General features: G+C 38.5%; 1 protein-coding gene across 1 annotated transcript in view; it reads right to left on the reverse strand.

Moving 5' to 3' along the window:
• The window catches only part of vwa5b2 (von Willebrand factor A domain containing 5B2), a 69,465-nt gene continuing 45,713 nt past the window's right edge, over positions 1-23,752 (reverse strand). Inside the window, exons 14-23 of the mRNA XM_027143268.2 lie at positions 21,612-21,886; positions 11,145-11,373; positions 10,794-10,870; positions 10,497-10,704; positions 9,554-9,691; positions 3,059-3,175; positions 2,867-2,917; positions 2,469-2,556; positions 1,543-1,666; positions 1-1,051 (exon numbers count right to left, since the gene is read on the reverse strand). Of these exons, the coding sequence (XP_026999069.1) occupies positions 416-1,051; positions 1,543-1,666; positions 2,469-2,556; positions 2,867-2,917; positions 3,059-3,175; positions 9,554-9,691; positions 10,497-10,704; positions 10,794-10,870; positions 11,145-11,373; positions 21,612-21,886 (1,943 nt within the window). The 3' untranslated portion in view covers positions 1-415. The remainder of the gene's footprint in view (positions 1,052-1,542; positions 1,667-2,468; positions 2,557-2,866; positions 2,918-3,058; positions 3,176-9,553; positions 9,692-10,496; positions 10,705-10,793; positions 10,871-11,144; positions 11,374-21,611; positions 21,887-23,752) is intronic.

The following is a 23,752-nucleotide window of genomic DNA, read 5'->3' on the forward strand; positions in this document are numbered from 1 at the left end:
TTTATTGCAACGATTTTCAGATTTGAATCAAGTTTCCAGCAGTAAGAAAAAGCGACAGAAGGAAAAGTCAAGTTTAATTCCTTGCAGTAATATAGAATCAAACTATTTTCTGGTTTGTATTGTTGGACTAAAAATAAAGATACAGGATTTTGATTAGAGCCTTTTCCAAGTTTTATTTTTCTTTACAGTCCAAGATAATTGGATTTTTAAGGATATGTACAGTTGGAGGTTGTCACATACTAGCTGCACTGTACCAAAGGAAATATAAAAACCATATGGTGATTATTACATTTTCATTACAAGTTCTGACAAGAACCTTTGTTGTAATTCATAAATATAGAACATTTTGTGCAATTAAACATTCGATCACAGTTAGTTGTAGCAGTACATGCTGAATGGGATTAAATTGGTTCTGTTACATGGTATTTGGGTTGTAGCAGAGCATGTTAAGCTGTAGATTTTCATCCCAGTGGCGCAGCAGTAGGAACAACTGTCTAGCGGCGGCCTTCAACCCTGGCAGGTCTACACTCTCTGGTAGTGACTGACATTTGAGCCAGAAGTCTGCCTTGGCTGCCACAAGCTCCCATTCAACAAAAAAGCCAGCACAGTGATGCTCAAGCCACGCTAAAGCCACAGACGTTGCCCAGCTGGAACTCTCCATATCCAGCTGTGCCTGCACTTCCCCCTGTGGTTCTGTCTCCTCACACATGTCTGTTTCAGAGCCACGCCCACTGTCACCCTGTGGGTGTCCCTCCATAACTTCTACAGAGCCCTTTTCTGAGCTGAAGGGTTGTGGAAGAACATTGAAGGATTCATTAGAATATGTTTGGCCTGAGCTAGCATGAGGAGGGCATGTGATACTCTGTTCACCTGGCCTGTGGGAGGCAATTGGGTGAGTTTTGGAGGAAGAGACCGAGTGGTATAGGGGGCTCAAGCTTCTGCGGTGGATCAGGTAAGGTGATGCTCGTTTTAGACGATCCAGTGGGATGTGAATGCACTCAGAAAATGACTCAGACAGCAGGAAGGCACCCGAAGCAAGCTGCAAATGCAACTAAAGGACAGGTGTCACAAAGACAAGAATTTGTGCTATGGTATAGCATTTGGCAAAAATGTCTCTCAATACAATTTCTTAGTAGGAATGCATGTGCCCTCTAAACAAAATAAAATGAAAGAAACATCTATCAGGGTCCTTATAATTAACTGCTAGTTATTCTTAAATGCAAATCTCAATATACAAGGACAGATGAAGAAAATTGATACATGTTTAACCTCAACTTGTTTCTATTCATCTGCCATTGTTCACCAATTTCACATATGTTAATTTTTTAGAAGTTACTTCATATTGGAAAGTATTAGCATTCATAGCTTGTTAACAGTACTGCAGTGAAGTTCTCTCCTAAACCATTAGAGTTGCCTCTAATAATATTTACAAAATTAATGTCAGATCATGATTGGACTAAACTATTGGGAATCACTGGATACCAGGACCATAACTATGATTGGATGGGAAAAGGCACATGAATTGATTTGTATGAATCTCACCAGAGTCAGGTAGCCAGGAGACTGGAAGTCTTTCTGTGTTTCAGATTCAGCAAACAAGCAATGAGGTTGAAGAGGAGGTTGCCTCCCTGAGGTGTGGCTAGGCCTCAGTCTGCCTAGATTAAATCTGACAACATACACACATTAGGTCAGACAGGATTTTAAACATTTACTCCCAACAAACCAAATTTAATACATTTTCTCCAAGTAATACATTTTCTTCTTGCAAAACATATTCATAAAAAAACATTAATGAAAAAGTATTCAATTATCAGTGAGTATAATCTTTGAAATGTATTCAATGTATTTTAAACAAATTTATCTAATAGGAATTGTTAAATAAGCATGGTAGAATTCCAAGCTCATTATTATCGCATCATGATTTTGGTTGGGAGTAATACAATTTTTGTAATGCGATAATCACTGGTATTCATTTCCTTTGTCAGTGGTTTTAATTCTAAAATAATATATAGTAAATTCTTACAATTGTTAAACAAAGAAAATCATTTTCAGCATTAAATAATGTCATTGCTAACAAATGCAGTCAGAAATAACTCAGAAATTTTTGAATTTGCAATTTATAGAGTTTGGGATCAATCTATTACAAATACATATACTAGAATATATACAATTTTTTTTGCAATGGAGACTGCAGAGAGGCCCAGATATTCCCCAGAACACAATACTAGAGTTTATGGAAACATCTAACAGCTGATGATTAACAGTAGGTCTGTCTCAATTAAACAAACTGTCAAAATGTATATTATTGCTGACATTTAACAGAAACAAAGTCATTCAGAGAACATTATAATGATCTAAAGCAGTGAATAAGGAATGTAACTGCCAATAATCCAAGTGTTGGGTTATGAAAGAATGTACTCGTTTTTTAGCACTTTATAGGGATAGAACATAGCATAAACCTTTCTGACCTGGAGCTGAAGAAACTCTCCGAGGTCCTGCTTTCAGATGAACGTTGAGAATGGGATGAGGCATCAGATGGACTACCAGGACCTAAAACTAACACAAATATACACACTGTAGCTTTATGGTTTACATTGTAAATTATAATGTAGATGTTAATGAAGTGCATTTCTATTTAAATAAGAAAAAAATAAGAATTTTTATTTTGGCATTTAAAACTGTTTTCATAGAACTAAACCCAAACCTGCCAGGTTCAATAACTCCTTAAGATTCTATTTTTTTAGCACTCTTTTGCTGTTTCTCCTTAGTTATCCCCAACTCTCTTAGACTTGCTCTGTCTTTACTTGTTTTTCTCCATCTATCATTAGTCAAAAATTTCTTTCTGTACTTATCTTTCTCTACTTACTGCTGTCCAAAGATACCAGACTGTGTGAAGAACATAAAATGTTTTCTCTGTCTGGAATAAAAGATATCATTTTGGAATGTTTAATTTTCTGAAGGTGTATCAGAAATCCAATATTTTAGGTGCGCAAAGAACATACCAATAAAAAAGAAACATGAAATGTTGCAAATGTTTTGTAGATGTGTGCACTATTACCTGTAGAGTTGTGTGAGGCATCTGTTTCCTGACTGTCTCTCGTGGATGGTCTGCAACCAAAAGAGTATGCCCTCTGGCTCCTGCTACCAGGGTTGTGTCTACTCCTAAGACGCACACCTTGTAAAGCACAAACCAGAGTTGGAATACATGCACTAACAAACAAAACATACCACTAACAAAACACACACACACACATTACAGACACCCAGTAAAGTGTTGGCCAATTCAGAACTTTACATTAAACATGTGTGTTGAGCAGTTTATGTTTTGTGTTTGGTGCTGATAAATGTTATAAAATGTTCCCAAATCAAAGTAACAAATAATTTAAAATGGCTAAAACTTCTCCTAACTAGCATAAACTGGACATGAATACTGTAATTTCAAAGACCCCCTAATTGCACAAATTATTAAAAAAAAGCATTTTATTGTTAAAATAGGCCCTTCAAAGGTTCTTAAATGATCAAAAAAAGTTCTTTGAATTGTTATGTAAGGAATGAAACACGACAGACTGTTATATTGAAAGAATGCAAGCAGAGTATTTCTACTTCTACTTCTCACATAGCATTTCTTGCTCTCCTACAGCAAGGGGCAGAGCTTTTTCTTACAAATCTCAACATTCATGTTACAGCCTTCTAGTTAGAGTTCAGGACTTACAAAGTCTCAGTATTTAAGTCTAGGCATGAAACATTTTTTTTTGTTAAGCCTTTTGTTAATAGATCTTAGGTAAAGTCACAGATCTGGAGTGTTTTTAAGCATAGAGTGTTTTCGTAAAGTGGGATGTTATGATGATAAGTTGACGGTGGAGTGGCATGACACTTTATCTACCTGACTGTCCTCATGTCTGTGTTACCATATGGCTCTTTTGTTTAGTGATGCTGTAATAGCTAGTCTTTCTGGAACCCTTCTTGCACTCTGCACACAAGCCGAAATTTCTTAAACCATTATGAGCATACTGAAAGAAATTACAGATTGTATGTACCCAGATTCCACTCCAAGATACACATCCAAAAGAGCTCATTCCTAAAAAGACTTACAATTCATAAGGTAATACATTTAGAAATTGAAAAGAATAAACTTGATTCAATCGTTAGTATGGGAGGACATCAAGGATCGACACTAACAAAGGGTCTATGTGACTGCGATTACCATTTAAAGTGACCATTTGGTTGATAACAATTGTAACAATACCAAACCAAGGTGTATGTGACCATGATTAATATTTAAAGACATCTGGCTAGACAACAAGGTGTAGCCCAGCCATTTGGGAAACACTCAGTTCTTACGCTCAATATACATTCAAAGTGGAACCTCAATTAAACTACAAAAAGGGAAAACAGTATAAAATGCTTGAGCATGATTTGTCCTGTGTTCTTACTCCATGAACCCAAAGTACTTCATGTATTTTGTCACTGCTATGCTGGAATAAACTTCTTGTTCTTCATTAAGATCTTCACCCTTCTCGTTTTATTTTCATCCATTTTTTTATGTCTTACAATACAGAATAATCTAAGTTCTCCCTCTCCCTCTTTTATATCTCCCAACCATCTCTCTTTCAAGCTACATAATATGTCACCAGTGACCCGGACTCCTTGTGCTCTCTGGACCTGCCTTATCCATCCTGGTACCCTACTTGGAGTTCTAAAGATGGCCCCACATCCTTAAACTCACCATGAGATTACTAGGGATAGTACCACATACACATAAGACATAAAGATGGCTATGGTTTTTCTTTCTTGGATAGCCTTGGGACTGCAGTTGTTAAGTGTCATGACTCTTCCCATTGAGCTGTGAGCTGCCCAATTTGTTCCATGTTTTCATGTTTGCCATGAGTAGTCTGACAATACCATTTATAGCCTGTTAATTTATCAGTTGATCTGCATGCTTTTGGATTACGATTGTGATTAAAGATTTCCTACCTATATTTGCATTTGCCTCTGTGAATCTTTCATGACACTAAAAAAAGTTTGCACTCAAATCTTTATCATTGAACAGCTAATAACTTCAGATCAATACAATAAATTATGCTAAAATTAAAATCAATAACACTCATGATGCATACCCATAAGTTGCTCATAAGGTCATATGTTAAACTAGGGTTGCAATGGGGCAGAAAATTTCTGGTACATTCCTGGGAAATTTCCATGGGAACTTCATCTGCGGAGTTTTGGAAATATTCCAAATAGGAATCTTACTGGGAATTTATGGAAATTAATTAGAAAAATGGGGAAATATAGGACATGCAATCCTATACAGATTTTTTTTTAAATGACATTTTGGATATATTCTGGAATAAAAAATTTTTTTGAAGTTGATAGAAACGAATAAAAAAAATCTAGATGAATAAATACTCCCCAGTCAGCATGAATGCTAAAACAAACTATAACCTATACAATAGTTCAGTCAAACGTTTGGACAAATTACAATTTTCTATGTTTTTGAAAGAAGTCTATTATACTCATTTAAGCCTGTTTTATTTTATCATGATAAAGAAAAAGTAATATTAATTAGTAATTGAAATCTGAACTTATATTAAGCAAAAAATCCTGAAAAAATTATAAGGTTATAAATAATTATGAGGAGCACAACAACTCCAAAACTGATGAGAAATCAGCATATTAGAATGATTTCTGAAGGACACTGAAGACTGGTGTAATGGATGATGAAAATTCAGCTTTGCATCACAGAAATACATTATATCTTAAAGTATATTAAATCAGAAAGCCATTGTAATAATAATTTTTTATAAACAGTTTGTCCTGTATTGTTGATCAAACGCACTTTTTTCAAAAACATAAAAAATTGTAATGTGTCCAAACTTTTGACCAGTACTGTACTTCTGTAAAATAACAGAAAACTGGCTAACACAGAGGACAGAAGAAAGAGCAGAACAGCTTGAGTTAGTGAGCCTCATAAACTGTCAATAAAATAGTGCTAGCTTACATTTAGCATATCTGATTTACTGGCTGGCCAGATACTGTATAAACACATTTTGGTATTTGTTAAATAAACTTTAATACTGCAGATAAAATATATTTACCAAAGTAAATATATGCAAACAAAAAGTGCATACTTGTAGAATCAATATTTCTCTGGAAGTCAGAGCGTGAAAGGGGGATGGAGGTGAGTAAAAGTGATTGAGGGGGATAGTCTTTTTAGACATTTGTATCTGACCTAAATGTCTGCTCAGTCAGTGTATTTTTGTATTTACAATGGTATAGCTGCACAATAGCTTACATGAGATAAAAATGTAAGTCGCTCTGGATAAGGGCATTGTGATATAATCAGGTTACTGTTATAACACGATGTGTGTATTTGTCCACTAGATGGCAATAGAGTGTGGAGTATGTGGGGATGCGTTGGTACTGAAGAAGTCGTTGTAGCCTCGTGCAAGCTGAGCAGTGAATGTAGTCACAGCATGTTACTGTCCGTTTCTTAATATATATCTGATGATAATAAAGAAAAGACATTGACATCTCAGAAGCTTTATTAAAACAGCACAGGCATCTGCTAAATGCTGTGAAAGTAAATATAACATTGTACTATATAAATACTTTATGTAAATACTCAACAAGATGGACAGTTTTTGACATTATTTTGTGTGCAGGATTCAAGCAATGATGTGTGTTATGTTATGGCTGAATGCACAGTGCATTGAGGGGTTTGATAGTCCGGCAGTAGGCAAAGTGCTGTGTGCATGGGATTGATGAATGTGCAGGGTAGACATTAAACTGAAATTGTAAATCTGGTTGTTTTAACCAAAATTCTCATTTTGGTTAAATATGGAACTTACATTTGAGCTCCCTATTATAGGCTAGCCTGCAACTTTATAAATTTCCGTATGTGGTCACCGTGCCGACTACGGCACAACACCGCTAGGAGGCGAGGCTGCATCAACTTTGTTGTAACTTTTAAGCATTAAATCCTCTAAATACACGGTTATATTATATACTGTTTGAAAGCTTAGACTCTCAGGATTTTATTAAGCCCACACACAAAGCATAATATGATTTATAGCAGTCATAATAATTTAACCATTTGATAGCCACCTGAACTAGGCGGCGCTGGTTCGGTTTGTTTACTTACCTTTAAACGCTTCCCTTTCTTCACATTGTCACTAATGTTAATGTATTTTCCAAAACAAATGCTTGTAAAAAAAAAAAAATCCCAAAGAGTCCAAGGAAATGGAATATGTAAGCCTTTTAATACAATCGCCTCACAAGTATTAAGTTTTCTGATGTTTGTTTCGGCTCTCACTTCTCATTGGAGGCTTATAAAACTACACTTGGGCGTCAGATTTGTAGTCCAGGGTCTAACGAATCAAACAAGCGTGGTGCAGAGATAGGCAGCTAAGAAGCCAATGATGTCTCTCCATCCTATGTGGGACACCCTCCCTTTGATTGACAATTGCTCCCTCCAGTAGTGATTTCATGATCCGGGACCTTTACAGCTCTTTATCCAATAAGGAGCCGAATCCAACGATATGCAACATGACACATCTGGTAAGGGAGGGCTGCGCAGTGGAGCAAGCACATATTCTTTTTTTTTTTTTTAAATTTATTGCGCAATTCTCGAATTTTTCACACCACATCACTCTCACACCACAGGGTTACAGGCCTTTTTTCACAGCAGGCTTCTAGGCAGAGGGGTTCTCTTTGTTATAGGCCTTTTAAACTAAGCATGCAGTCTTTTTATACAAAGTTATAAAGTAAACAAGAAAAACATGAACGGACGGACATGTCCCTAGAAAAATATTCATATAAAATCCATTTTTGAGTCTTTTGACTTAAATTTTTTTTGGTGAAAGCCAAGACATGTGGCTATGACCCTCAGTTGTTGTTTACCTCCCATCATTAAATACAGCAATGTATTTAATCAGTTTATCAGGTAAACAACTCAGACAGAAATCAAAACCCTCCATTCTAGCCTCTGTAACTCTGTGTGAGTAAGGCCTAGAATCACCCCGTATCACTGTATCACACTTGTATCAGAAACTAGAGACTCTATTCTTTCCAATGAGACCAGGCTAATAGGGAGCGACCACATAAGTGGATTAATTAATTCCCGTTAATTCCCATATGTTCTCTTTGATTCCCATTGAAAGTTTCCAGTTGTGAAAATTTCCAGAATTTTGCAACCCTAGTTAACACAGTTACACTTTTTGACTGTATATTATACAGTTATAGAAGAGAAATTATTGATAACCACACTATCCAGTGTCACCCAGATGGGGATGTGTTCCCTTTTTATTCTGATTTCTCTCATGTTTTTCTTCTTGTCACGGTCACCTCTGACTTGGTCAAAACAGGGATAAGTTTACAAATTCAAAATTTATATGAGGGGGCATGGTGGCTTAGTGGTTAGCACGTTTGGGCCACACCTCCAGTGTTGGGGGTTCGATTCCCGCCTTCGCCTTGTGGGTGTGGAGTTTGTATGTTCTCCCCGTGCCTCGGGGGTTTCCTCCGGGTACTCTGGTTTCCTCCCCTGGTCCAAAGACATGCATGATAGGTTGATTGGCATCTCTGGAAAATTGTCCATATTGTGTGGGTGAATGAGAGAGTGTGTGTGCCCTGCGATGGGTTGGCACTCTGTCCAGGGTGTATCCTGCCTTGATGCCCAATGATGCCTGAGATAGGCACAGGCTCTCCGTGACCCGAGAAGTTCGGATAAGCAGTAGAAAATGAATGAATGTATGAATGAATGAAAAAATTATATGAATATTTTATATATTTGTTTAAAGCTGCTTTGTGACAATGTTCAATGTTAAACGTGCTATACATCAAATTGAACTAAACTGAATTAAAGTTTACTTGTTTTAATTTGTTAAACAGATGTCCACCAAATCCAGCACTTGCTTGATCTGATATGATACTGAGATTTGGGCAATTTGGAGGCCAAGTCAACACACTGAAGTTGACATGAAGGGGTATTCTAGATCTGCAATAATGTCTAAGTAGGTGGTACATGTCAAAGTAAAATATAGATGCCAGGACCCATGAATTCCCAGCAGAAAACTTCGGCACCTTTTTCCCAAGAAAGTGAAGTAAAGTAGCTTCCAACCATTCCAATTCATGCATTCAAGTGCACTGTGATATAAGGATTCTTAGCTTCTTAAAAGGGTTCTAATTTTAAACACATTTTAAAGTTTCCCTTTCAGGACACATATAGGGTATTCCAAAAATGAGCAGAAAATGTATTTAACATTTAAGCATTAAGATGATTGTTTTCATATACCAAAGCACTGCTGATGATAATTTATGAAACCTTCCATCCCAGTAGCAGCAGGGTGGCCCCAGACTGCATAGAATGACTGACAGACAAACAGACAGACAGACAGACAGATTTTTGTAGTCCCCCCCTGTGTCACAAAGCAACCATCTTGAGTGCAATACAGAATTTGTAGTAAGTGTTGGTATTTCATACTAATGTAGATTAGTATGAAATGTGTGCATCTTGCTGTAACTGCAATAATAGATTGTGTTGTGCAAGTGTGTCTACCCGTGTGTCGTATGTCTGCAGATTTTGAAAACATTTTCCTGGGGCTGACATCAGTAGTACTGAAGGTTGTATACATGGAGATGATTCCACAGCTCTTGCTAGTCTGGATGGCTTTCATTCGGTATCGCTTTGACGAACCTACAGTACAGAGATGGATTTCAAAACAAAAACACAGATTTTTTTACACTAGTAAACACTAGTTATAGAAGTCCTCCTCTCTCTCTCTCTCTCTCTTGCTCTCCCTTTTTCTGGGATTGTCATGTATTAAGTGAAACTTAATGCTGTATTTTAAACATAATTTAAAACAGAGCAAGGCTGTTGTTGTAATAGTCTTAGAAGTGAACTGAAGTTGGATAAATTCTGGTGCTTACAGAATACTGTAAATGAATAATTTCACCATTTCAAAATGGTCTTTAGAGAAATGTCAATTTTTTTTGTCTAGTATTTAATACTGTCTACACTGGAAGTATATAACATCAACAATATGCACAAATCATAATTATGATTTTGTGCCACAGTGACTGTATCAAAACCATTTTATGATTTGGTGTACTTTAACTGTGCTCATGGCTACAAATACTGTCTTGCCTATTTTTTTTAATATTTAAAAAAAACCTTCTAGCATTTATATTGCTATTACTGTATTATGAGCAGTTCAGGATTTCTTGATTCTTCATTTGGTTACATTAAATGACAAATTACATTTCACCAGATCATTGTTGTAACATCCAAATCAAGGCTGTCATACTTAAATTCATCTGCATATTTTTATCTATTGTGACTGATGTCTACACTCTCACCAGTCCGAAATTTAATGTAAATTTAAGCTTGAACAATATTGCAAGTCTGACCATTTTTCATCACATAGTTGTGATATCAAAGAATAAAATATTATTCAAGATTCCCTCATTTCTTTTTCCAGTTCCCTCTGTTATACTCTCACCATGCTCTATGTCTTTCTGCTTCTCTGCCATGTTCTCGAAATCAAGGATGACAGAACGGGCAGCAAGATGGTGGACAATCTCATCCCAGGTGTCTCTTGGTGCTTCTTCAGGACTCCAGAGGACACAAAGATCCATGCTTACCTCCCAGGACATAGGCTTTGATCCCAGCAGGCCATGGATCACCGACCGGCATGGCACCTGCATAACCTAATTTTGAATTAATTAGTAAGGCTATATAATGTCATACAATAGCACATGGCATATACGTTCTATGTTTGCTTTCAATAAAAGCCTACAGGAGCAGCTGCAAATATGGATTCAGGATCAGTGAAACCATCCCAGTCCAACGGTGAAGTTGGGAAGAGAAAACCATCTAAAGGAAAGGGTAAATAGAGGCAGGTTTAGAACGAGGAAAATTGTAAGGAATACATGTTTTATGTTTATTCTGTGAATTTATTTAAAAGTACACCAGCATCAAAAAGAGATACAATCTACATTTTCTGTATGCTCAATCAATTTTTAGTTCTTAAGACCTAAAGCAAAAAATATCATTAATTAATTAGATATGTTCTCTAAGTGGTATGTTTTATATTAAAAAAAATATATACTAGATTTTTATTGTTATGTGCAAGAATGTGTTGTCTCACTGGAGTCTCTGAGAGACAGAGCTCCTTGCTGAATGTTTTCTGTCTCTGTATCACTCTCCTCCAGTCTGCCTCCCATTGCCTGCTCAAATGAGACTCTCTCCAGTGCCTTTCGCAGTCGGTGCATGTCCAAATCACCCTGTGGTGAGGAAAAACTGCGGCCAGCCAGTGCAGCACGGGCTAAAATCTTCTGTCTGAGCACACAGCCCTCACCATCTAACAGCGGCCTAGCCTAGACATATACACATGCAAACATATACACATGCACACAAAATTACTACATTTGTAAAACAGCATTTGCCTGTGTCCTATTAGACTGCACTTGCTTTAGTTTAAAACACCTACAACAAGAGGTTGCTCATCATTCATAGCAACCTGCAGTGCAACAGTTTTGTTTGATTCAAGTAAATGTCTAATGCTGAAGTTTTACGTGTTTTTATTTTAACAAGGAAAAAAGAAACAGAACAACAGTGACAAATATTTGGAAATTATGATATTACAACACTCCCACTAAATTTTACAATAGCATTAAGCCACGTTATAGTAAATTATACCACTTTTAACAAACAGAATGTCTTCCTTTTTTATACTATATTAACAGTTTTGCATTGTAACATATTTAACACAAAACACAGCCTAGCCATTTAATACAACTAAACATTAACATAACTAAATGGAACACAGTCCAATCTCACCCCTAGGATACTTCTGTCTTACCAATGGCTTGGTCAAGATATCTTCCTTCATGGAATCTATAGACAGTATTGCAGTTGTATTTGTCCATTTTGCACACATTCACGAATGTAATGACAGCCAATGTCTATATGCTTAGTCCTTGAATGATCTACTGGATTCTATGTGATTGCAATTGCTCCTTGGTTGTCCTCCAGAATCACCACAGGTGTAGCATCCATTCCAAGATCACTCAATAGTCTTTTAAGACAGATGCCTTCCTGAGCTGCTTGGAAAAATGTCATGTGTTGTCGAAAGAACAACAGTTTATTGTTTCTTGCTGAGCCAGCTCACGACTCCACCACCCAGTAGGAACACATTACCAGTTGTTGAGTGACGATCGTCCTGATCTCCTGCCCAGCCAGCATCTGAGAATTTGACCAAAGTTCCAGAATCTTAATGCTGATACTTGAGAGCAAGTGATAGTGTACGCTTGAAGTAATGTAGAATCCTCTTCACTTCCGTCAGAGGCACGGTAAATCAAGAGTCAAGAAGTCAAGAACCTTTTATTGTCATTTTAACCATAACACAGTACAGTACACTGTGAAATGAGACAATGTTTCTCCAGGACCATGGTGCTACATAATACATAGACAGAGCTAAGGACTTAAGTAAGTAGTCCTAGCAACACAAAGTGCATCTGTGCAACCTGGTGCAAAAAGTGCAAGACAAGACAAAAATACAGTGCAGGCCAGTGTATATACTGTATGTACAAACAATATTACATGTGCAGAAATACTGGAATGAACACATTAATATAGCAGCAGTTACATAAGGTATTGTAAAGTATTGTGCAAAACAGGCAATCAACTGAAATGTGATATTGGAAGAGTGTGTATTTGGTGTAGGTCTGTGCAGTCCATACTATACAGTTGATGTGCCTGTGTGTGTTGTGCTTAGTACAGCTCAGTTCAGTTATTAAGCAGTCTGATGGCTTGTGGAAAGAAAACATTATACAGTCTGGTCTTGAGGGCCCAAATGCTTCGGTATCTTTTTTTTCCAGATGGCAGGAGGGTGAAGTTTGTATATGAGGGGTGTGTGGGGTCATCCACAATGCTGTTGGCTTTGCGGATGCAGCATGTTTTGTAAATGTCTATGATAGAGGGAAGAGAGACTCCAATGATCTTCTCAGCTGTCCTCACTATCTGCTGCTGGGTCTTGTGATCCGAGATTGTGCTCTCAATTGTCCTTCTGTAGAACATAGTTAGGATGGAGGGAGGGAGATGGGTTTTTCTCAGCTTTCGTAAGAAGTAGAAACGCTGATGGGGTTTCTTGGTGATGGAGCTGGTGTTGAGTGACTAGGTGAAGTTCTCCGCTAGATGAACACCAAGAAATTTGGTGCTTGTGACAATCTTTACAGATGATCCATTGATGTTCAGCAGAGAGTGGTCGCTCTGTGCTCTTCTGTCGATAACCATCTCTTTAGTTTTATCAACATTCAGAGACAGGTTGTAGGCTCTACGCCAGGTAGTTAGCTGTTGCACCTCATCCCTGTATGCTAACTCATCATTCTTGCTGATGAAATCCAACACGGTTGTGTTATCGGGGAAACTTGATAATATGGTTCGACGTGAGTCAGCAAGGTGAACAGCAGTGGGCTGAGCACGCAGCCCTGAGGGGCTCCAGTGCTCAGTGTGGTGGTGCTGGAGATGCTGTTCCCAATCCGGACTGACTGAGGTCTCCCATTCAGGAAGTCCAGGATCAAGTTGCAGAGAGTCCCAGCAGGCTCAACTTCTCAATCAGGTACTGAGGGATGATTGTGTTGAATGTTGAACTAAAGTCTATGAACAGCATTGTCTTTATTGTCCAGGTGGGTGAGGGCTAAATGAAGGGCCGCATTAGGACTTATTATAGCCTCTTTCAGTGTACTTGGTTCTGCAACATTACAAATATTAGCATACTAATCAACAGTCACCAGGTAAGCAAACTTATCAAATCCATATATCTTTGCTGGTTTTCTGATTCTGCTGCTTTCTCTAGCAGATAACTTTTTTTTATTCCGGACAAGAAATGCCAACCTATTGTTTCCAGCCAAAGGCTAAGTAGGTTAGCATGAGAGAGCATGGTCCTTCTGCTTCAATTAATGTCCTGTTTTTTTTTCTGCAACACCATTTTGCTGAGGTGTGTCTGATGATGGATACCTTGAGCCTTCAAGTATTCTTGAACTTTTTTGCTGTGTATTCCCCACCATTGTCCATTCTTAATCTTGTCACTTTTTGTCTACACTCATTGGTGGATACTTTTTTCAAATTCCTTGAATTTGCTAAGAACGAGTTCCTGTTAATGACCAATGGCATAAAGACGTGGCTCCGGGAGCTCCTGCAGAAACTTTTTATAAAGACTATCAGGGTGTTTTCAACTGACTTGGTGTGTACAGATTTTGAAATCATAGAGCCTTTTTGATTGTATTAAATGCCGTTATGCCTCCAAAACCCAGAAATGCAGACAACCAGACGACATCGAGAGTGCGGCCTAACACAGGGGCTACATCACAGGCCCAGCGTGGGCCTGTCAGACGCCTCATGACAGAGATGGCGTTAGCATCGCTGGCACTGTCACAGCTTCGAGTGTAGCTTATGCAGACTTTAAAGCCAAACTTCTTGTTGCTCTCTGAGAAGAAATGGTAGGCATTTTCAAGTCTGAGCTACGGATGGCTATGACTGTAAACTTATCCCAAATAAAGTCAGAATTGCAAAGTGTGAAAACGGAGCTGACGGCTAACCTAGCTGCTACAAAATCTGATGTGGGTGAGCTAAGGGGGACTGTGATTGCGATGGAGGAATCGCTGTCGACTTGCACAGAGGACGTGGCGTACCTCAAGAGTAAAGTGGACTGTCTAATAAAGTTCTGGCTCTTGAGAATAAATGTGAAGATTTAGAAGGTAGATCTCGCCGCAATAACATCCGTATAATCGGGTTATTTGAGCAATGTGGCACGGTTACCGCGGCATCTACCGCTTTGCTTAAGGAAGCTATTAATTTGAATAAAGCACCTCTTATTGATCGCGCTCAAGCCCAAACCCGGAGAGCGGCCACATCCAATAATAGCACGTTTACATTATTACATTATCACAATCTCCATCTTTCCGGATCACACAGCCCGGACGGCCAGAGCACGCACTGCCTTTAATGATGTCAGGAGGCAACTCAGGGACATTCCAGGCATACGGTATGGTCTGATATATCCTGCCCTCCTCCGGATCACAACGAGTGAAGGGGTTACAAAGGATTTCATATCCCCTGGGGAGGCTGCTGTCTTTATTAATACCCTTAAATAGTTATAACTGATTTTGAGTGCCACCTGCCTACAAAATGACTTTGAATGTCTATATAACATAAATATGTAACATCAAAGTAAATTTGACTTTGAGACATAAGTAATAGTGGCATGAATATTTTATTATTTTGATATACAAATATTTTTCTCAAGTTCACACAAATCGCACTGTTCTAGTTGTATGTACACTGTAATTTAAGTTACACATTTTATTATTGTTGTACATGGGCTCCTTCTGAGTTTGGGGAGGTATGAAGATGATTTTTAGGTCTAATAAATGGAGTTTAGTTGTTTTGTTAATGACTCCTAGTGGAGTCTGCACCGGTATCTTATCGTTTAAGCATAGGTGCGGGGGGAGGGGGTCTGGGTTTATCTCTTATTTGTGTCTTTCCCCCCCTTTTACTTAAACATGACAAGTATTAAAACTTTAAATGTGAGATTTGTTAGTTGGAATATCAAGGGTTTGGGAGTGCTGTCAAATGCTTAAAGGTGTTTTCTCATTTAAAGCATTTAAAGCCTGATATTGTTTTTCTGCAGGAGACCCACATGTGAAATAATGACCAGACACGGCTGAGGTTGGGCTGGGTTGCGGAAGTATTCCATTCCAGCTTTAATTCTAAATCCAGAGGGGTTGCCATTCACACAGACCAAAATCATTTCAGACAAGGAAGGCAGGTATTTGATCATTTTAGGGACTATATACCAGGTTCCAGTGCTACTTGTCAATGTATGTGCACCAAATTTTGATAATCCTATTTTTTAAAATAATCTGTTTAAGAAACTACCATCTGCAAACTTTTCTCCCCTAATAACTGAGATTAAGGCTGATTTCCAAAGATGGGGTTCTCTCCCCCTTTCCCTGATCGGTAGAATTAATGTGGTTAAAATGATTGTCCTCCCAAAATTCTTGTTTCTGTTCCAGTGCCTGCCAATTTTTTATCTAAAGGCTTTTTCCAAAACATTGATTCATTGATTTATGTGGAATGGTAAGACACCTAGAGTTAGGCTGAAATTACTTCAGAAAGGCAAATTCGATGGTAGCCTCTCTACCAAATTTCAAAGTTTATTATTGGGCTACGGATATAACCAAAACCATATTTTGGCTAAAATTGGTGTCAGTTGGAAATAAAATCATGTCCCTTGTCCTCTTTACTGGCAATACTGACTGGCATGGCTTCAGTCAACCCCCCTTTACTAGCAACCCAGTGGTCATTTCCACATTAAAGATATGGTTTCAATTTAGGAAGCAAATTCCTTACACCCGCCATATCAAGTCCACTGTTGAGGAATTATGCGTTCAAACCTGCATTTACTGATTCTATTTTCACTTTATGGCATGATAAGGGTCTGAAACGTTTTAAAGATTTTTATAAAGATGGGGTTTTTCATTCTTTCACAAATCTAGCTGCGAGTTCGACCTACCACCTACTCATCTTTTTAGGTATTTCCAATTTAGGAACTGCGTAAAAATTTAATTCCTAATTTTCCACAAATTCCTCCCGAGCAGACATGGGACAGTCTTTTATGGTTGAATCCTTCACAAAGATCTTTAATTTCAAAAGTCTATAATACTATTATACTACACTATTCATACTAATACTTTAATACTATAATGCTATGATCATTTAGCCTCTAGGACGAAGGAGGCTTGGGAGAAAGAGTTGGGTTTGGACTTTGTTGTTGACTGGTGGGACTCTGTTTTAAACGGCATTCACAAAGCCTCAATCTGTGCCCGCTTGACCTTAATACAATTTAACCTCTTTATGAGATGGCCCCATTTTGCAGGTTTTTTGCCTACATGACCTACCCAACAAAAAGTGGTACAGCTCCCACATAGGAAAGAAGAGATTCTCTAGTTTCAGAAACTAGTTTCAGATTGATTCTAGGCCTTACTGGCACAAAGTTACAGAGGCTAGAATGGAAGGTTTTCATTTCCGCCTGGGTTGTTTACCTGATAAACTGATTAATCTTATTTTTCTGGAACATGTTAGGGACCAAATAATAACTGAGGGTCATAGCCACATGTCTTGGCTTTCACCAAAAAAAAAATTCAAATCAAAAGACCCAAAAATGGCTTCAATAAAAATATTTTTCTACGGACATGGTCGTCTGGTCCAGCGTTTTTGTGTACTTGTTTACTGTATAACTTTGAATTAAAAGACTGCATGCTCAGTTTAAAAGGCCTAAAACAAGCAGAGACTCTCTGTCTACTACTCTGGTGTGAAAACAGGCCTGTAACTTGACACCCTGAGCTGTGAGAGTGACAAAAGGTCAAGGATTACGCAAGAATTCTTCTGCGCAGCTTTTTCACGCAGATCCAGGCAGCAGAGAGGGGGGTTGCAGCATATCGTTGGAATCGTCTGCTTATTGGCTAAAGAGCTGTAGAGGTCCCGGCCCATTTCATTGCTATTGGAAGGAGTAATTGTCAGTCAAATGCGGGTTCCCAAAAATGATGTCATGACATCATTGGCTTCCCAGCCAATCGGTGCTTGTATCTCTGCAATACAAGCACCGATTGGCTCAAGTGAGGGCTTGTTTGATTCGTTAGGCCCTGGGCTATAAATATAACGTAAATTTAGAATTTTTGAATACCCCAATGAGAAGTTAGAATGGCAAAACAAGATGATGGCGCACTACTATTTCCAGTTTTCGGGACACAAACGGAATTTTTGCGGCGCGACCAAAGCGTTTTGGATTAAAAGGCTTACAGATTCCAGTTCCTTGGACCTGTGTGGATTTTTGTGGAATATTTGTTTTGGAATATATTACCCCAGTGAAGAAAGGGAAGCGTCTAAAGGTAAGGGAAAAAACGGTCTAGCGCCACCTAGGTCAGTTTTCTCCAAAAAAAATTTCTAATAGTATGAAGGCTGTGAATCATATTATGCTTTGTGTGTGGGCTTAAAAAATATTGAGAGTATAAACTTTACTAGGTAAATAGGTTTTTTTCATGTTTTTTAGAGGATTTGATGCTTTAAAGATGAAATGAAGCTTGTTTCTGGGTCATCCCCTAGTGGTCACTTTGACTTCAGCACGGCGACCCGTATTAAGGTAGTGTTCAGATGTCACTATTCTAAAACCAGATTATCTCAAATTTTCCCTAATACAGTTGATGTCTGTGACAGATGCTCTGGTTCGCCCTGTACTCTTGCACATATGTTTTTCTTTTGTCCAACTCTAGGAAATATCTGGCAAACTTATTTTGCACCATGTCTAAAGTGCTCCTCAAAACCAATCATATCTCTCTGTATGTAGCCATTTTCGGTACTCCTCAAGAATACCACCTTTTTTCAGCGGTGCAGTTAGAGGTCCTGGCTTACACTTCCTTGATGGTGAGACGCCATCTCCTCCTTAATTGGAAAGCAACAAATGCCCCATCCAGTACACTTTGGATCACTGAGGTCATGTCTTTTCTAAAACTGGAAAAAATAAGATATTCTAAAAAAGGTAATCTTGACAAATTTTACAACAAGTGGCAACCATTTGAGCAATTTTTCCAAGCTGGATAGGCCTGACTCCAACATACATTCTTTAGGGTTTTTTTTTTAAATGGAGGGGAAAAAGAAAAAAAGGAAAATGTATACAAATATGTTGGTTATTGTTATCCAAGTGTCTTCATGTTTTTTTTTCTGTGTGCAAACCAATAAATATATGAAACAGAGAATTTGCTAAGAACTACACTCTTCTGCTTCATAAAGTATACCTTGCAACATCTAGAGTCATCACTAAATGTCACAAAGTATTTTGACCCCCCTATTGATTTAGTCTGCATGGGACTACAGACATCACTATGGATCAACTGCAGTTTTCATTTGGAATGGATTTCCCCCACTGGCTTGTGAGGCTTCCTAGACAGCCTTCCACACAGGCTTCACAAAAGGGAACTTCTTTTTTCTCTGTAGGAAAGTTCACTCCATTCACCAGATTTTTAATGTCCTTCAGGTTTTTGGTGTTCAGGTCCTTTGTTCCACAAGCTGCCGATTATTGCACTTGACACACAGTGACACAGTATTGGGCAAACTTCCCTCGACATCCAGCTGAAACAACCCGTCAGATCTTTGCATTCCCATTTCTCTGAAATCTCCATGTTTACTATGGATGTGACAGCAAGCGTTCTTGAACTGCACCATATTATATCTTCTGACAACAGCTCCCACTGAGAAGAGATTCTCTGATAACTTGGGAACACTGACCTCACTGACTTTGAACGTCATTTTCAGTTTAATTACCAAGTCCTAGGGGTCTACCACTCTGCCATCACATCATGACGCATCATGTGCTTTGAGGCTTCAGCGTCGATCAACTGCTTATTCTAGTTTGCCTCTTTAGCCATAAAAGCACTCTCAGACAAGCTTATTCATATGTTACATTTGTGGGTTTTAACATCTCCACGAGATATATCGCTCCTAAGTGGTCAGTTAGTTCTTTCATTTGTTTCATATCTTCAGTTATGCTTTCTTCTTCCTTCATTTCATATCTGTAAGCTATTTTCTTCAGAAATAGCTTATTGCAAGAATATCTCTCTCAAAATGTCCTTTAATGTTTCATTTGGGTCTTGCAGCTTGTTATTAGATACAACTGAGATGTACTCACGTTAATCACCAACACAGAAAATGCTTTTCCTTTCTTTTTTCAAATTCTGCTTTTGTCTGTGCATTTGCTCCCTCTGAAACATTGTTAGTCTCCATCAGTGTTACTTGAGTAAAAGTATCATACTAGAAAAAGTCTTAAAGTATCTGATATATACTGTACTTAAGTATCAAAAGTAATTTTCTGATATTTAATGTACTTAAGAATTTGAAGTAAAAGTAAAAATTAAAAATTTCAGTGATTTTCGGTAGGCATAAGAGGCACTTCATCCGGTAGGAAGAATCTTTCATTCCAATGTACAGAAACATTTCTTGCAAATACGGCCACAGGTGTATAATGTTATCTTCTTGCACCCTGTTCACTACTATCGTCGGGGTGGTCGTCTATGACAGGGGTGGCCAACCCGCAGTTCCCGAGCCGCATGCAGCTCTTTGCCCGGTTTCATGCGGCTCTTACGTTCATAATGAAGTTTGTAGTTGTGTCTTTTTATTTTGTGTGTTCGCTTTGCTTGAGTTCAATACGGTATTTTCGTCAAACACGCATGTGAGTGGGATGAAAATACCTCAAAGTTTCCCAGTAGGAGCAAGATCATTTGAATAAACAATTTGTGTCAAGTTCACTCTCGAAATGGCAGGGTTTAAAAAAAAGGTGATGATCATGTGTGCCCATGTGTATGATGTGGCTCTTTGTTGTAACACAGTAAAAAATGTGGCTCTTGGTCTCTGACTGGTTGGCCTCCCCTGGTCTATGATAACGGGAGGTCCAGTAGGTGCTTCCATGGTGGTTTCAGTTGTGCTTCCACCTCCTTTTGGCAAATAGAGCGTAATGCAATCTAGGAGCAGTGATTCGCCGAACCTCCCTTATTGCAGTCGCACACATTTCTGCTGATTTTCTTTTGTAGTAATGAGTAACGAAGATGCTTGGTGGAAATTTTATCTAGGAAATGTAGTGGAGTAAAAGTGAAAGCTGAGAAATTTAAATAGCGAAGTAAAGTACAGATACGTGAAATTTCTACGTAAGTACAGTAACAAAGTATTTGTATTACTTCGTTACATTACAACACTGGTCTCCATTACCATGCCCCAAGGTCCCTTGGCTTTCATCAAATGTTCAATTTGAAATTTCCAAGTTGCCCAGTTCTCTGGCCCATTCAGCTTCTCAATAAACCATCTATCCTCCATTGGGAGTTCCACAACGCTGTCTATAGCATACAAAATCGTGTGTAAAAGGCATCTTTTTAAAACCCGCTCCTGCCACAGCCTGATTGACGGTTTGATCTTGATTTCAGTTTAATGTCTTGCATGTACTATCCAAGTCTGTGTCGGTCAGCTCCAGGTTCTTGTGTGTTTTCCCAACTTCCAAAAAACTCTAAGATGTCCCCCGCATGTTAAGGAGTGTATAAAATAAAGCCCTATGATAAATGTGTGTCCCATCCAGTATGTATTCCTGCCTAATGAGTGTTTTCAAGATAGGATTTGGATATACCTCAACCCTGATCAGGTTAAAGTGGTTATGGAAGACGATAGAATGAACATATGAATTATATAATAATATTCACACAAGGTATGATTTTCCTAATTGTTTTGCAAATATATAACTTGAATAATGTTGATAGCTTATCTGAGTATTAAGAAGGAGGGTGCACCAAAATTATGTAATCAAAAAACTACTAGGAAACAACCATCAATAGGCTACATCCAAAAATTCACATCAGACATCTACACGAAGAGAACATGCTTATTAAGCTCAAATTTTCCCTAATGTTTAGCCATTTTGGAAAGATTGTTAATTCCATATCCGTATTTTAGAAATGATCTCATAGATACAAACCATATAAGTCACAATTCCTTTGACTTCCTTCACTTTATTTCTCACCTTTCCAGGATCTGCCTCCACTGAGGTGATGTTTTGTTTCCATGATGTGTCCCAGCATGTGAGACTATGGCTGTGTTGAGGCTGCACTCTATCCAGGCCATGAGGAAGTGATGCAGTGTCCAAGCCCAAAGAGAGGCACTCGGCTAGTGGAGTGAAGAAGGGAAACACACACTTCTCACTGCCCAGAGAGCACCGCGTTAATGTGTATTGTTCCTGCACATATGATGTCTGCTCCATTCGCCATCGCACATCACTTGATGTGTAGGCATCAGTGGCTTGTAATAAAAATAAACAAACAAACAAACATATAAATAAATAAATCATTAGATACTAGTCATTCACTAATAGAAACTGCTAATATTTAAGACCTGATTCTGACAATCTGCAATAAAGCAACCTGGAAACTAACATACAGTAGTAATGATGTGGAGGGAATGGATCTGTGTGCTATTAAGGTTGCTGTTTTTTTTTTTTTGCTAATGTCTTTCAAATTACATTGTCACAACTACACCTACAAACCCCCAGCTACCCACCAGAGAGAACCCTCACCCATGTATTAACCTTCCCTGTACACTTCCAGTTCACTTGCAGGTATTTATACACAACATCAATGCTATGTTCCTCGCAAAGTATAATGCTGCATTACCGTTTTTTTCCTGTTTATCACATTCCAAGTTTTTGTTTTTGCCTCTTTCAGATTTGTTTGTTACCGGAGACTGCATTACTGGATTGTCCACCTTTTTTTACCTTGCTTTTGGATATTTGCTATTAAATAGGAGTTTTTTGGCATATGGATCCTGCCTCTCAATCCTTACAGGATACTTCACCTGTCCTAGATCCAGCGGATATGCAACATCTTCAGGTAATGGTAGCACAACAGGAGCAAATCATCGGCACCTATTAAGAGCAACTAGTTTACCTCTAAGCTACCAACACTCATTCAATGCAAGCTCCCACAGCTCCTGCTGTGGCACAGAGTGATTCTGTGCACATCCCCCTCCCTGAAAAATTCATTGGGGTTGCAGAGAAATGCAAGGCTTCCTTGACCCCTTGTCCAGATAGTTTCCAAGTACCCATAATATTGCATCTTACTGATTCCTCCCCTGTTTTTCCAGCCATAGTCGATTCTGGGTCTGCTGTTAACATCATCCACCACTGCCTGGCCTAAGACCTCAAGCTTCCCATCATGCCATGCCATTCTTTATATGAACTCCATGAACTATAACTCTGATATCCTGGACAGAAAAAGAAATCACCCACTGGTCGACCTACTGTCAATATTCTTGTCCGAGATACCCCTTGCACTCACTCTGTTATGCCAGCAGTGTGGAAAGCCCAAATGCTAAGGGTCTGATATCATTCCCCCCAGAGTGTCAGGAAGTAGAAGAGTTTTTTGTGTGTGAAGAATGTGCCGCAAATCTTCCATCCCAATGCCCTTGCGACTGTGACATTGACTGATACAGTTACCAAACACTCTTTCACCCAAGAGCCGCATTTAACCATTGTCAATTCCAAAAACTAAAGAAATGGAAAAATATATTGAGGAGGCAATAGCAACGGGCTTCATTCCTCCTTCCATGTCACCTGTGGTATTGAGCCTCTTCTTTGTGGAAAAAAAAATGGAGGATTAGACCCTGCATAGTATAGGGGGCTCCATGCTATCAAACCCACTTACAAAAGCACCCCTATGCCTCAGAACCTTAGAAATTTTTACCAAGATACGGAGCTAAGGAGCACTTACAAGCTGGTTTGGAAACAGGAGGGAGACGAATGGAAGACAGCATTTGCAACCACTCAGGGCCACTACGAATATTTGGTAATGCTGTATGGACTTACTAACAGACCAACAATATTCAAGTCATTTGTCAATAAAATTTTCTGGAACCTTCTCAATCATTGTCATCGATTACATTGACAATATCTACTCCAAGACCTACAAAACTCATTACTACAAATTACCTACAAAACTCAAATGGACACTAGCAAGGTGAGTGCAGTTACAAACTGGCCCACACCCTCTAAAGATTTCTTCATTTTGCACATTTTTTTTACCGCAAATTCATTCAGGGTTATAACACTGTGGCTTCCCCCTCATGTGGCTACACAAAGTGAAGCACAATAAACTTCAGATACTGCCCAAC

The sequence above is a fragment of the Tachysurus fulvidraco genome, chromosome 22 (genome assembly GCF_022655615.1).
Source record: "Tachysurus fulvidraco isolate hzauxx_2018 chromosome 22, HZAU_PFXX_2.0, whole genome shotgun sequence".
Taxonomy (NCBI): Eukaryota; Metazoa; Chordata; class Actinopteri; order Siluriformes; family Bagridae; genus Tachysurus; species Tachysurus fulvidraco.